Source organism: Mytilus edulis, chromosome 5 (assembly GCF_963676685.1).
Source record: "Mytilus edulis chromosome 5, xbMytEdul2.2, whole genome shotgun sequence".
In the NCBI taxonomy this organism is placed as follows: domain Eukaryota; kingdom Metazoa; phylum Mollusca; class Bivalvia; order Mytilida; family Mytilidae; genus Mytilus; species Mytilus edulis.
The window spans coordinates 79,461,572-79,475,852 of NC_092348.1; the positions used below are offsets into that span (position 1 = coordinate 79,461,572).

The 14,281-nt window shown below is 33.2% G+C and overlaps 1 protein-coding gene across 1 annotated transcript; it reads right to left on the reverse strand.

The window, feature by feature from the left end:
- Nucleotides 1-3,853: 3,853 nt before the first annotated feature.
- On the reverse strand, nucleotides 3,854-8,425 carry LOC139524535 (lathosterol oxidase-like). Its single transcript, XM_071319379.1, has 4 exons — nucleotides 8,252-8,425; nucleotides 6,780-7,009; nucleotides 4,985-5,117; nucleotides 3,854-4,663 (listed from the first exon to the last, which is right to left on the reverse strand). The coding sequence occupies exons 2-4, from the start codon at nucleotides 6,987-6,989 to the stop codon at nucleotides 4,140-4,142; spliced, it is 867 nt and encodes a 288-aa protein (XP_071175480.1). The 5' UTR covers nucleotides 6,990-7,009; nucleotides 8,252-8,425; the 3' UTR covers nucleotides 3,854-4,139.
- Nucleotides 8,426-14,281: the final 5,856 nt, after the last annotated feature.

Here is a 14,281-nt window from a genome sequence, read left to right on the forward strand (position 1 = left end):
CTCAATAAAGGTGTGCTAGTTTACATTTTGTGGTGATTGAGTTAAGATTGTTAAGCCATTCAATCGACAAACATTGCTTTGAACGAAGGTCAAAAAGTCAGTTAGGAAATTTGTTCAGACTTTTTACTTTCTTTGGCACAAAATTATGTCGATTTGACATACCATCTTGTTACTATTTATTTGCTTTTCGTAATGTATACATTGTTCCTCATTTGATAGTGTTTTTTTTATTATTTTTCTTTCCTTCTTAATTGGATATATTGCTTCACTCTTCAATGAATTTAGTCTTGTTTTATAAATTTTGTACATAATGTCAAATGATTTTGTCACTTTGTTTGCATTCAGCTTTTTGCATATGAACGTCAAAACTATTCCCGATACATGTCAGTCTATTTGCTTCATATGCAAAAGCTGCCAAACATCCATCCTGATGCGCATGAATATCTTTCATCTGGTTGTTTTTGTGTTCATAGAAGCTCTCATTGATTTTCTAGATCTCCAGTTGACCAAACAATCGAGCAAACATTGAACAGAGATACAAAAACAAGAGGTGGCATTGTTGGTTTCAGATTAAATAAAAGTTTTGTAAAACGTTGGTTGTTAAATGCACATGAAAGAGCTTCAATGTCACCAAAATGTCGAAATTTTACAGGAATTGTTAACCCTGACGCATCCGCACAAAAAGAACTTGGGAAAACTCGAATGAAGCGAGATGAAACTGACGTTTTGGTCCAGACACTGCAAAGGTGGACAAATCCATTTGAAACAGATTAGCAGTTATCTAGTTGTCCTCGGGTACTCTTGCTTCTTCGGAATTAATGTGCGACCTTCCAAACGCGTATGGAAAAGGAAAATCGGCATTAGAAAATTTCATTACTGAACGGCTTATTCAAAAGTCAACCAATATCTTCCAACCAATCAGAAGACAATCATTGCTTACATTTTCAACATAGCAAATAAAAGGTTAACAGTTAATGGCTGATAAGAACAACATCACATTGAAAGCAGATACAGATATTTTTGGTAGCCTGCTTGTCATAGCCCAGACAAAACAGTTGGATATGCAAGAGGTACTCCAGTTTGAATTGGTCTCTTACAAACGTTGATGATACAGCTGTAAAGACAAATAAATCTGTCCTAGGTGGTCCTTAAGAAAAGGACGTTGAACAAATGCAAGCGATTCCTGAGGAAATCATGATGGTACGGCAGTTATTCAATCCATCACAAGGATACCAAGTACTTTTTCTGATTTGGCAAATGTTGTTTTTAAAACCATCCTTTCAGTTTCAAAAAGAGCTCCCCGCATTGATTTTGTCACTGATCCGTATCCCACAATATCCATAAAATAATTAGAACGGGATCGCAGGACCTTGGGAGGGCAAATCATTACAATAATTTCGAGACCATCACAATCGTGTCCTCGGCAATGGAAGAAATTTTTGTCAGTTGGTAGAAACAAAGTTGCTCTTGTTGAATTCTTTCTGTCGAAATGGAGTAAACAATCCTATAGATTTACACTTGAAGGAATTTATTTATTTGTATCACATGGAAGTTTCCACAAAATTTCTTTAGAAAACGAAACAGTGACAAGTGTAAAATGCACTGAGCTTCTAAGCAAACAGGAAGAAGCCGACACAAAAATGTTTCTTCATGAAAAACACGCAGCTGACAAAGGTTACGATTCCATTCTAATAAAATCTCCTGACACTGATGTGGAGGTATTGGCCTGCTATTTTCAGAATTGCATCAGTTCAAATATTATTCTTCTGACAGTTCCGTCTTCCAAATGCAAATGATTAAATGTGCAATCAATGTGCACAAAATTGGGGGAGAATGTTTGTAGAGCACTGCCAGGATTTCACGCCTTTACTGGTTGTGATTCAGTTAGTGCTTTGTCTTGTAAAGGAAAAAAGCAAAGCATTCGGCGTTTAACACGTTTTGTGGAGTTTTCAGAAGGTCTATCCCGTCTTGGTGAAACTTTTGAAGAGGTAGGCGAAGAACTGTCAAAAACACTCGAGAGGTTATTGTGTGCTATATATGGCTACGAGAATAATAACATCAATGATTTAAGATTCAGAATTTTTTGCAATGCAAAAAACATTCATTGTCATCTACTGCCCCCAACAAAAGATGCAATGTTAAAGGACATCAAACGAGCCAATTTTCAGGCAAAGATTTGGAAATCTGCTCTTCAACATAACACTGTTCCATCGCCAAACAACCATGGTTGGATTGTTAAGAACGATTTGATCAGCATCAATTGACTAGACCAACCGCCAGCGTTAGATGCTTTATTGAAACTGCTAAGCTGTTCATGTAAAGCTGGTTATGCCACCAAAAGATGTTCATGTGTTTGACAAGGTTTATCCCGTACAGATGGCTGCAAATGTACGAATGCTTGTAGCAACAAAAATAATCAAATCGTTGATATGGCTGACGATGACGACGAAGATGATGAAGATAATGGTGGTGATAAATCGGTAGATGGCGTGGACGAAAATGAAGATGATTCTATGAAGATTCTATGAATTGACCTTTTTAATGACCTTAAAATGTGGTAACTCTGTTGTTAAAAGAACTTTAATATAGATCTTGAAACCCTGACAGTTCTTTTATTTTTTAGTACTATGTGTGTTCTTTAATGACTGTGGTGTACATTGCTTATGTTTGTGTTTGTCATTGATTCCATGTTTTTTTCCCCTTTCTTACCTTTGAATTTTGTTCAACCTCCTTTGGTTTCTTGATACTCTATGTTTCAATGTAAAAAATATCGCTTTTTTATCAAGAAAACTAGTATGTATGCTTTGTTTCATTCAAAATCATGAATTTTGGATATTATCCTCCCCCTTTTTTTCTTGGTCCTATACGATTTAAAAATTAAATAAAAATTAGCCTCCGTATTAATAAGATATGATTTGTTCAATTTAATAAGAGAAATAGTACCTAATACTTACTTGGTTATTTTTTCTTTTTTCTGTATATATGTGTTAAACAAAATGTTTGATATACTCTTAAATAAGACCCCTTTTGGACACTTTTTCAAAAGTCTAACACCTCTAAAAATATTCTTCAGACATTACTCTTTAGATTTATACAAAAAAAATTGCGGTACCCTGGGGTGTAACACAGAACTGAAATTTTACCTTACCAGCTGATGGTATGTGTTTATTTTCTTCTTTGGGGTTCTTACCCAATCTGAGAACGTTGATGTTACCGTTTTCTATTTCAACGTCAATACTTTTTACCGATATTTGTTTTACTTTCGATATCTTGTGTTGACTTTTCTGTTTTAATATTAGTTTAAGGCTCAGTAACATTGAAGAAGATTGAGTTGTTGTTTGCCTTCTTTCCCTATCTTTCATTTCTTCCACAGTATCTGACTGTGATTACATCGTCTGGTGTGGTGACACATAGTAAAATTGCTGAATTTTTCATTTCTGTTCTCTAACTCATGTTTGTCTCAACTAAATGTTATGAACACACACAATGCTTATTCCGGTCCCGAAAAGACAACTGTAAATCAATTTAACGAGAAAACTAACTGTCTGATATATTTAAAATACAGAACGAAATAAAAAATATGATATACAGTAACAAACAACAACCACTGAATTACAGGCTCCTTACTTTTGTATATCGTACTTTGTATTGAACATACATCAGACATTTAGTTTTCTCGTTTGAATTGTTTTACATTTGTCTTTTTCGGGACCGTTTATAGCCGAATTTCGTTACACAGACAAATACTTAACACACTTTTTACAGGGCAGAAATGCTCTTTTATACGTGCAAATCTTTCAAAAAGTTATAAATGAATCACAACATTACACAAAATAAAATCACGAAAAAAATAATAACAATAATAACTTTAATATGACAAAACAACTGACTGAAAGGCAGAGTATTTTTAAATTGAACGTTCATAATCACGAAAATATAAATTAGCTCTTTATTATACACATAGAAATTATTACGTAAATTCTTTTCTATTACACAAGGACATTTTTATAAATAATTTCGTTAATCATGATATTTTTCTTCTTCTGACAACTGTCTATATGCGACACTATACACTAATATCGGTTTAGGTAGTACACTGAAATAAAAAGTGTGATAATCACTTCTGTATATAGATTTTATCAATCAGCCTTGTTTTTCGTAGTGTTTTTGTTTTCGTCAGTCAAATCAATCGCCTTTAAGGCCTCAACCATTGGACCATTTCCTTCAAATGCACTTGGATTTCTAAAGGTCTTTCCGATTCTGTCCCACAATGTAAAAAATTGTCCATAATTGAAATTATAAAATAGATGATGATCTGTATGGTGTGCAGAACCATTGACGATCGGCTTAAAAGTGTCTGGAACTCGATAATATCCATCATGTATTGATACTGTCCAAAAGTTCACAAAAACAAATAGTCCAAGATATGTAAACTTATGCAGTGGAAACAGAAATGGGTATATATGATATGGACAACTTTGTAGAAATCCGTCCACAGGATGAAAAGCGTGACTTGCAAATGGTGTTGGAACTTTCCATGTGTGGTGAGCTTTATGAATATATTTGTAGACCTGTTTGTGATGCAGCCCTCTGTGTATCCAGTATATACACATGTCTGTGAACAGTATAAAAGTTGCAACACTGAGGATAATCCCAAACCAACCTGAAAAGAGAACGAACAAATTTATTCATAAATTATGATATTCCTATGAGTATGATATAAAAAAGAAGATGTGGTATGATTACTTATGAGACTAATCGCCACAAGAAACCAAATGGTACATAAATCAACAATCATATGCCACTGTACGGCCTTCAACAATTGGCAAATCATTCTTGTACACTGATTAATCGAATTGTAGCACAATTTTAACATCAAATTACAAATAACTAAAAAGAAGTCTTGCATACATAAGCATTAAAAGTGACTACCAATAATAGTAAAATCTTGGTAGCTAGTGAAATCATAAGAAATAATACCAACCCAATCTGGTGTCTCCAACATTATCATACAGCTTGCCATAACCTCTAACTTCTAGGAAAAAGATACTGATTGTAGGTGCACTCATTACGGGAATCGATTTACACGTGTAAATAATCTCTCGGCGGATTTGGTTCTGAAAGATTAAAAAACATGATTATAAGAGAATAAACAATTTTATTTCCGAATTCGAGACCAAAATTTGTCAATGCTTTTCTAATATAAAACAAAATGGAACACTCTCAACTACAGACCTATTTACTAAGTAAGTACTTTTTAAGTTGGATTATCAAAACATTTTGAAATTATTTAATGGCCAAGAAAGCAGTTAAAAGTAATGCATTACAAGTTTAATATAATAACACGAAGTTGCTCCAAAGATTAAAGAAAACATTTGAGCGAACATTCACGGTGCACTAGACTATATAATGTCTGTATAGTTGACTTCTCATTGTTACATATACATGCCGTAGTAAAATAAGAAACAGATAATTTTTTGTTAGGAGGGGGGTTTCGGGATTTGTTTTTGAGTTTTACTTCAAGTTCAGTACGACTTAGCTATATTTATTCATATGTCAATTTTTCATCTAGCGACATTCCATTTTAATTATCTTGATATATTTCTTATATCTATTTTAATTAGATATATCTTATCTAATACATGTATTATCTATGTAATACGTTTTCTATAACCGTTAATTGTATTTGTCACTCGATTTAAAGAAATATTTGCCCAGTTTGAACATGTTACTTTTGGTATTATATAAACTGTTTTGCTAAATCGTTATATCAGATTTGATTTAAGATTTATTATATCACACTGAACTATGTAGTTTACTTATTAACGTATTTAACTCGAAAACCAGAGTCGTCATTTTTTTCAACTTCCCTGGCGTTCAAATTATATAAAATATGTAGTTTAAAAAATTGTTTCATCGTTATAATAAATTGTCACAGTGTGTGCACTAAATTCTTGGAGTCCTCGTAGATGCAATTTTTAGCGGTGAAAATTTTAACGTGTGAAATTGATTTCTCATGTCATATATAATCTGCCAATTCGTCATGTACCGGTCAGCGAAATCTAAAATTAAGTCATTGAAAGATTAAAGTCAATGTGACTTGCATGACTATTCACGTATTAGTATTTGTAAACATGTTCAATGTATTCCGAAGGCAGGGGCGGATCCAACCATTTTCAAAAGGGGGTACCCAACCGAGGATAAAAAGGGGGGTTCCAACCATATGTCCTTATTCAAATTTATTGATCGTCCAAAAAGGGGAGTTCCATCCTCCGGACCCCACTCCCTTCTGGATCCGCCACTAAAAGGCACAACAAATATTGCCTGAATGAACCAACCAACCTTATGCCTTGAGTGCATACCGTCAACTTAAATGTCCAGGACGCGGAGAACCCCCCCCCCCCCCCCCCCCCCCCACACACACACACTTAAAAATCTGCAACGATTTTATCTAGGGAAACATCTGTTGTAAAACTTTATTTTTGCGTAAACCAATAAAGCGATGTCAATATCTCTAAATGTCACATGAAACATACAAGAAGATAACATTTTTCAGTGTAATTATGAAAAAAAAATACACAAATTGTTGTTGGCAGTGGCGGATCTAGAAATTTTCATAAGTAGGGGCCCACTGGCTGCCTTAAAAGGGGGCGGGCCCCCCGCCCCGCTAAATCCGCCTCTGGCTGGTTAGTATTTCAATTTATATGTGATATAATTATCATCCGAACATGTGCAAAGACTTTAAAATTTCGGACAATCACGGTTAAAAGTGCATATACCTTTAGTATAAGTGGATGCCTGAGCAGTCTTTTATCAAACAGAAACCAGTAACTTAAGGTAGCAGCAATAAAGTACAGCACATATCCACCAATATTTGTCAACAGGAATAAACTCAAAATTTGTCGTAAAGGGTTGTCCTCTGGCCATGACGTGGAATACACATATGGGGTAAGGACATATTCATCAGCGTAGCTCAATACAACATCCATCGTCTGTCTGTAATCACAATCTACAAAGACAAATAAGTCACATGCAAAAAGTACCTTCCAATCATGTTGTTGCGTGATATATTTTAACCCCCAAGTAAAGTCACAGTACTTACCTACATCTAGATTCAACCAACGATGTTCGATATCAAACTAATGCATATTTGGAAGGAATTCGTCATAAAAATATTGATCAACGCATTCATATACTCACTATGTCGTATAAGTTTTAAGCAGCAGCAGCAAAGAATGAAGATTTGATCCCCTACGGGAGAATTTTTATCTGTCATCTGTGATAATAAATGGAATAAATGCCAAAGTCCTTGCCACCGGACGCGTGTATCGTCTACATAATACACTAGCATGCAGTACCCGGAAATTTAACAATACAAGATGTCCAGTTCGACAGCAAATTTCTCTATAGTGATGCTTATATTTGAAAATCCAAAATTTATTAAAAAAATGAAGAACTGATAAATTCTTATATGACAAAAAAGTAAAACCGGGCAAGGAGAAAACCAAAAAGGACAAAACATATAGTAAAGCTCAGTGCTGGACAAGGAGTTCGAGCTTTGCATGAGGGAGATATATTCCTTATTCTAATAAAAAAAAACCGTAATGATCTCTATATTTTCAGGCATTTACCGAAATACTGATCAAAGAACTGGTTGCATCTTAAAGGACTAAGACTCTTCATTGATTCTATATATATAATAAAGGCAGATGGCTGGTTAACGCAAATTCGAATAAAAAAAATATCTAAAAGATGTGTCGAATTGTAGTTGGGCGTAGAAAAACTTTAGTGTAATTAATTGAGGAAGGCCGAGTAAATCATATTTATTAAGTGCAACCGAGTTTGGATACTGTTCTAATTAATAAACAATACAAAAATAAGATTTATGATTGTCAATGAGGCAACTCAGAGTCCAATGGCAATAGACATATAATAGAAGCTGGTACGGCTTTCAACAATGAGGAAAAGCCATATCGTTCATTAAGCTATAAAATGCCCCTAAATGTCATTCAAACCCATGGTTTACAAACAAAGACATAACAGAAGGTCTATTGATTTGCAAACCTTTCGACTGATATATTAACTGATATACATCTGATATTAATAGATATATATCTTTAAATAAAACACAAGAACGATTAGTGAGTTACCATGTGTAGGAACCAAACAAACAGCGAGATCGATCGACCGATTGATTGAATCTACAGGGAACTATTTTATTTCTATCTTGAAAAAAAAAAGAAACACTCACCTTTCAATCTCTTTCTTCACATGCGATAATTATCTCCATTTGTAAACAAATTAGTACTTTGGTTCAAATATTCTTGTAAATCAATACAAGGACAATATAGTTATACGCGTCCCGTATATAAAAAGTGTTGTTGATCTATGCAAAAGTTATTTATATCCGCATTACAATCAATTCGACTGATACCCTGTTTGTATGATGAGCAGACGACGAAACATACATGTTTGTTAAGTCAAAGTTCAATTTCGTATCGTTCCACCAGGTCACTTTTTGTGACGATTATATCATAATTTTATGAATGTTATATTTTAATTTAAGTAAAATTTATGGCGCGGAATCAGGGTCATAAATATCGATTTTAGTATATATCCTAAAATGTTTTCAGTATATCCTAAAATGATTTCAGTATATCCTAAAATGATTTCAGTATATACTAAATTACATTTTAGCATACCCTAAATTGATTTTAGGGTATCCTAAAATGATTTTAGTATATGCTAAAATCATTTTAGAGTATCCTAAAGTCAATTCAGTATATACTAAAATGATTTTAGTATATACTAAAATCATTTTAGGATACCCTAAAATCAATTTAGCATATACTGAAATATTCAGCATATATAGAAATATTGGCGCGGAATCAAGGTCATAAATAACGATTTTAGTATACACTTAATTGATTTTAGTATATCCTTAATTCAATTTGTTAATAGTTTTGTTCACCAATGAAAAGATCGCTTTCTGGACGAGTTGGAAAGACATTCACTGCGGACTTTGCTGAGATGTGGCAAATGTCCTCTCACTTGATTTCAAACCTTTAAATAGACTTATTCGGAAAGGATATAGTTACGATACTGTTGACAGGTGATTAAGGATTGCATATGTTGGTGTTAATATTGATTCACTCATATGTCTTTGCCTCGGAAATAAACACATTTATTCTATAAACAGTTGTTGGTCTGATACCAGTGATACGGGTTATGTTCTTCTCATTTATTTTATGATGGTATGATACTAAACCCCTAACGGGAGGGATTTTACTTGATTTTCATATGATGCAGACATAATCTTTCAATCAGTTTAATTGAGGTCTGCAGCTGGCATGTCAGTCCTTTGTTAATTTATGTATCACATGTTGTCATTTTGCTTGGTTTCTTTTGTTGCCTATTCTGATATCTGATTCGGACTTCTTTTAAACTGAGTTTTACTGTGCGAATTGCTATGTGTTTCTTTATTCTACATTTGCTGTATAGGGGTAGGGTTGAGATCTCACAAAACATGTCTAACCCCGCCGCATTTTCAGTTGAGCCTGTCTCAAGTCAGGAGCATCTGGCCTTTGTTAGTCTTGTATGGTTTTTTTTTTAAATTTTAGTTCATTTATATGTTTTGGAGTTTAGTGTGACATCCATTTTTACTGAACTAGAACACAATTGTATTTAGGGGCTAGCCGAGGACTACCTCCGGGTGCGGGATTTTCTCGCTGCGTTGAAGACCCATTGGTTGCCTTCGGCTGTTGTCTGCTCTTTGGTCGGGTTGTTGTCTCTTTGACACTGATATTCCCTATTTCCATTCTCAATCTTATCTAATATCTCGTGGGGCGGATGCAGGATTTTCAAAGGCATATGGGTTTATTAGTAAGTTGGAAATCAATCAGACTTTGTTTAGATGGGACATGTCTTCAGAATGAATAAAGATGAACAATATGGAGAGGGGGAGTTAAAGATTGAAAAGTTAAACGTTTTTTGTTTGTTTTGTTTACTAAATGCACAATAAATTTATGTACATCTCTTCTCGGTTAATCTTCCTCTTGGTAAATTCATTTAACGATTTAAAAGTACATCAAACGGAACTAAAACTGTAGAAGATGTGTGTTATACGTCAATAAGACAGCAATCAAGCGACAAAAAACACCTAATAGATATAGGAAGATGTGGTATGAGGCTCCGTGTTGAAGACCTTTTTTAAATTGTGACTTGGGTGGAGAGTTGTTTCATTGGCACTCATACCACATCATCTTATATATATACACCCAGTTCCATTTGTCTGAAATGCTGATACATATGTGTCCAAACCCGACTGTTTTCATTAACAAGAAAATAACACAATTTGAGGTCCAGAGTCATGTCCGTTAGGAGGGATTGTTTGTGGTAAACCATGCAGACTAGCATATTTTGTTTTAGTACTGTACCATATTTGAAATCCCCTCAAATGAAACTGTATTATTCGGAGGTCTATTAATTTTTTTTATATTTTCTTGGTATTTTTATTACTGTTGATGTGTTTAATCAAATATTTTAAACAGGACTCTCCAATACTATAGCCTATAGGTAACAGAAATACGTCTCGACAAACTTATTTGTCGTCAAAAGTATATGTAAAATTTTGTTCGCTTTCGCTCTCCGTATCTAGAACGGGATTTATCTACGCCTTTTTAATTTAATTTACCCAATAAATACATATCTTTGCCTTCTTTGGATAGTTCACGCTTATATATAGAGAGTATGTGCCTTATTATTTCATCCTGTTCAAATTGGTTTATATGTTAAAAAAAAACAAACAACAACACGACAGTCTCTAGTTATTTTGGCCACATTCAAACGTTAAAGTTATTTATACATTATTATCTTCAATGTAAAGTATGACATTTCAAGAATGAAAAAAATATAAAGAACAACAAGATTATTTAATGTGATCTAATTGTATGTTTTTTTTCAGCTTGTGCTGCCTCAATTAGTCCTTGCCACATGTTTAAAGATCATTGTATGATATCCAGCATTATTTTTCTTGAAAATTAACGCAACATTGCAAAATTGCCTTTGTTTCTGTTTCTGATTTTACATGGCGTTAAAAAATACCATAAAAAGTGTTTAATCGGATTGTTAACCTGATCTATCCGTGATTTTAGAGATTTACACGACGGCTGATACAGTCAGTAACTTCTGATCATTAATTCACAAACATCAATTTAAAAATTGTCTGCTCGTCGTTGTATAACATTTAGTACTGGAGTTGCATATTTATTTCAACAAAGTTAACAACTCTATTTAAGTCAAACAATATCCCGCATCTCATTGAAAATGAATACAAAAAGAAATTGAACTGTGACCACTAAATAGTATACATATATTTGACAACATTGTAACAGTGATCAACCAGCTTAAACAATCTCGTGTATACATGCACTCAATATTGTTGATCATTTTTCGAATGAGCTCAAGCCAGTCTAGCATCTTTTATTTTCTATTAATGACTGATGAGTTTTCTTCTTTCTTTGTTTGTTTGATTCATCAGGGCCTACCACACAGGCCATTTAAGAATAAAGGAATTTGTTTTCGAAAGGAAGCAGAAAATGATACATTTTGTTTACTTTTAGAAAATGTAACTACTAAAACAAAAATTGAAATCAAATTTGTTTTAGTTTAAACATATTTTATTTGCAAAAGTAGCAAAAGGGATTGTACACAAGTTATAACAACATTAGAGACGAACTCTCCCAATATAAATATAAACACAAAGTACATTAGATAATGGCGGGAAAAAAACATAGTAGTAATGCATGTAATACATACTTCAAACAAAAATTAGAAATAAAAAGAAAAAAAAATACAATACAATATAATAAGGAATAATAATGAAACAACTGGACTGGAGTGAAAGGTTGTAAAGTAGAAATTTAGAATGTTAATTGATTGTTTTAAATCTTTGTGTTATTCTGATATAAGATTGTACGGACTCAAAAATGTCTTTGTTTTGCTGAAAAGAAAGGTCACCGTCACCAGCTAAAAGAAGCTCAATGGATATAGCATAACTTTCTAATTTTGAAAACAGTATTTTTCTTGCTTCGTTGTGAAAAGCGCACTCTACAAAATAGTGTATACTATCCTCAACAGGGTGGCCACAGCTGCATGCGGGACTTGGTTTAATATTAACACGATGTAAATCTGAATTTAAAGAACTGCACATGTATATTTCTCAAACGTGTATGAATGATATTAAGTTTTCTATCCCCACAACTAAAATAGGAAGGTGGCTGTATCAATTTGGACTTCATCTTTCGTTTAAAAATATTTATATTTTTGGACGTACGTGTGTCGGGGGTAAGACTATTCCATTCAATAGTGGTAGATGGGAAAAAGGATTTTCTAGTTATTTCTAGTCTATAACCGGGTAGTACATAATTATTACTGTTTCGCAAATCGTAGTTAGATACTTGACCAACAAGCAGGGGCATTAAATCACAGAGATAATCAGGGGCAGTCCCATTATGTAAAGAATAGAACATATTGAGCTTTCTGGATTTTCTTCTGTCCACAACCAATTGCCAGCCAGTTTCAAAATATATAGCTTCCCGACTAGCAAACACGGGCAACCCAGTTACTAACCTCCCTGCTTCTAACTGAACATGTTCTAAATTGTCGGCTTCTTGTTGAGTTCAACCATCCCATAACTCACATGCATATTCCATAACGGGTCTTATAAAAGTTAAATATATACGAGCAAGATAATTTCTATTCAATACATATTTCAATTTTTTAAGAACATTTAATCTTGTGCTTGCACACTTTAAAATATTTTCTATATGTGTATGGAATTTACCATTGGAATCAAAAGTAATCCCTAAGTGTTTATGACAGGAGACAAAATCTATTAATTGGTTTTGAAATTCTATTTCAATATCATCTGGGGAAGTATGGCAGGAGAATATCATAGCCTTTGTCTTATTAGGGTTAAAGTTAATAAGACAATCTTTAGACCATACTGAAATTTGTTCTAAATCGCTGTTTAAGACATCCTCTATAGTGTAAGGGTTATTGCTGGAATAAGAAAGAGATGTATCATCAGCAAACAATCGAGTTAGACTTATTAAATTATCAGCTATGTCATTTACATAAACAAGAAATAGTAGGGGACCTAATACAGAGCCTTGCGGAACTCCTGCATTAGTATTATCAAAAGGCGAATAGGCATTTGAAACAAAAACGCTATGTTTTCTATTTGAAATATAACTTTCAAACCATTTATACAGATTTCCATCAATACCATACGCTTTTAGTTTTATTAAGAGGCCACTATGCCATACCCTATCAAAAGCTTTCGAGATATCACACAATATAAGAGGTGTTATACAGCGATCATCAAGTGACATGCATATCCTATAGTAAATTTCTATTAGCTGGTGAACGGTAGAATGACCTGGAATAAAACCTGATGGAAATTTGTATAATAACTTGTTTGCTATTAAGTGATTAAATACATTTTTAAACACAATTCTTTCAAAAACTTTGTCCTTAATGTTAACTAAATTTAGAATAAGCGATCATTGTCTCTTAATAGAAACTGGACGATATACCAAAATACCACGAAATGAAAGAAAATGTAAAATAGAAATCTATGTAATATCTTAGACGATGAATTTCATTTTTTCTTTAACTATAAAATAAATGAAAATAAAAGAGAAATCTTTCTAAAATATTATATACAAAAATATGTGAATTTTAATACACTTAATTTTACTGATAAACTCGTGATTATACTAAATCCATCAACACCAAATGATGCAAAAGCAGTTGTTTCTTTTATTAAAGAGTCATTAGAACTGAGGAAAGGAGAACAATAACTGTTTTTATCATATATCTATTATAATATTGTCGAGTTTTCATTATGTTTGATCATGTTTGTTTTGTATTTGCCATAACCTAAATTGGTTTTTGTCTGTTTTGCAAATAAAGTTATCATTAATAAAGTTGAGAAAGGAAATGCGGAATCTATCAAAAAGACAACAACCTGGCCAAAGAACCGAATTTTAGGATTATTATAGTTTTGGCAGTGGCTATTCGTCCGGCTAGCCGGACAAATAGTCAAAAATGTCTATTCATCCGGCAAGCCGGACAAATAGCATTTTTACGGTTTTTCGCTATTTGTCCGGCCAAAAATATAATGATAAAGATATAGCATCATGTTTTGAAGATTTAAAGAAAGCGCGAGTTGTTTTAAAATAATTCTATTGTCTAACATCGTTTTATGAAAAAGAAC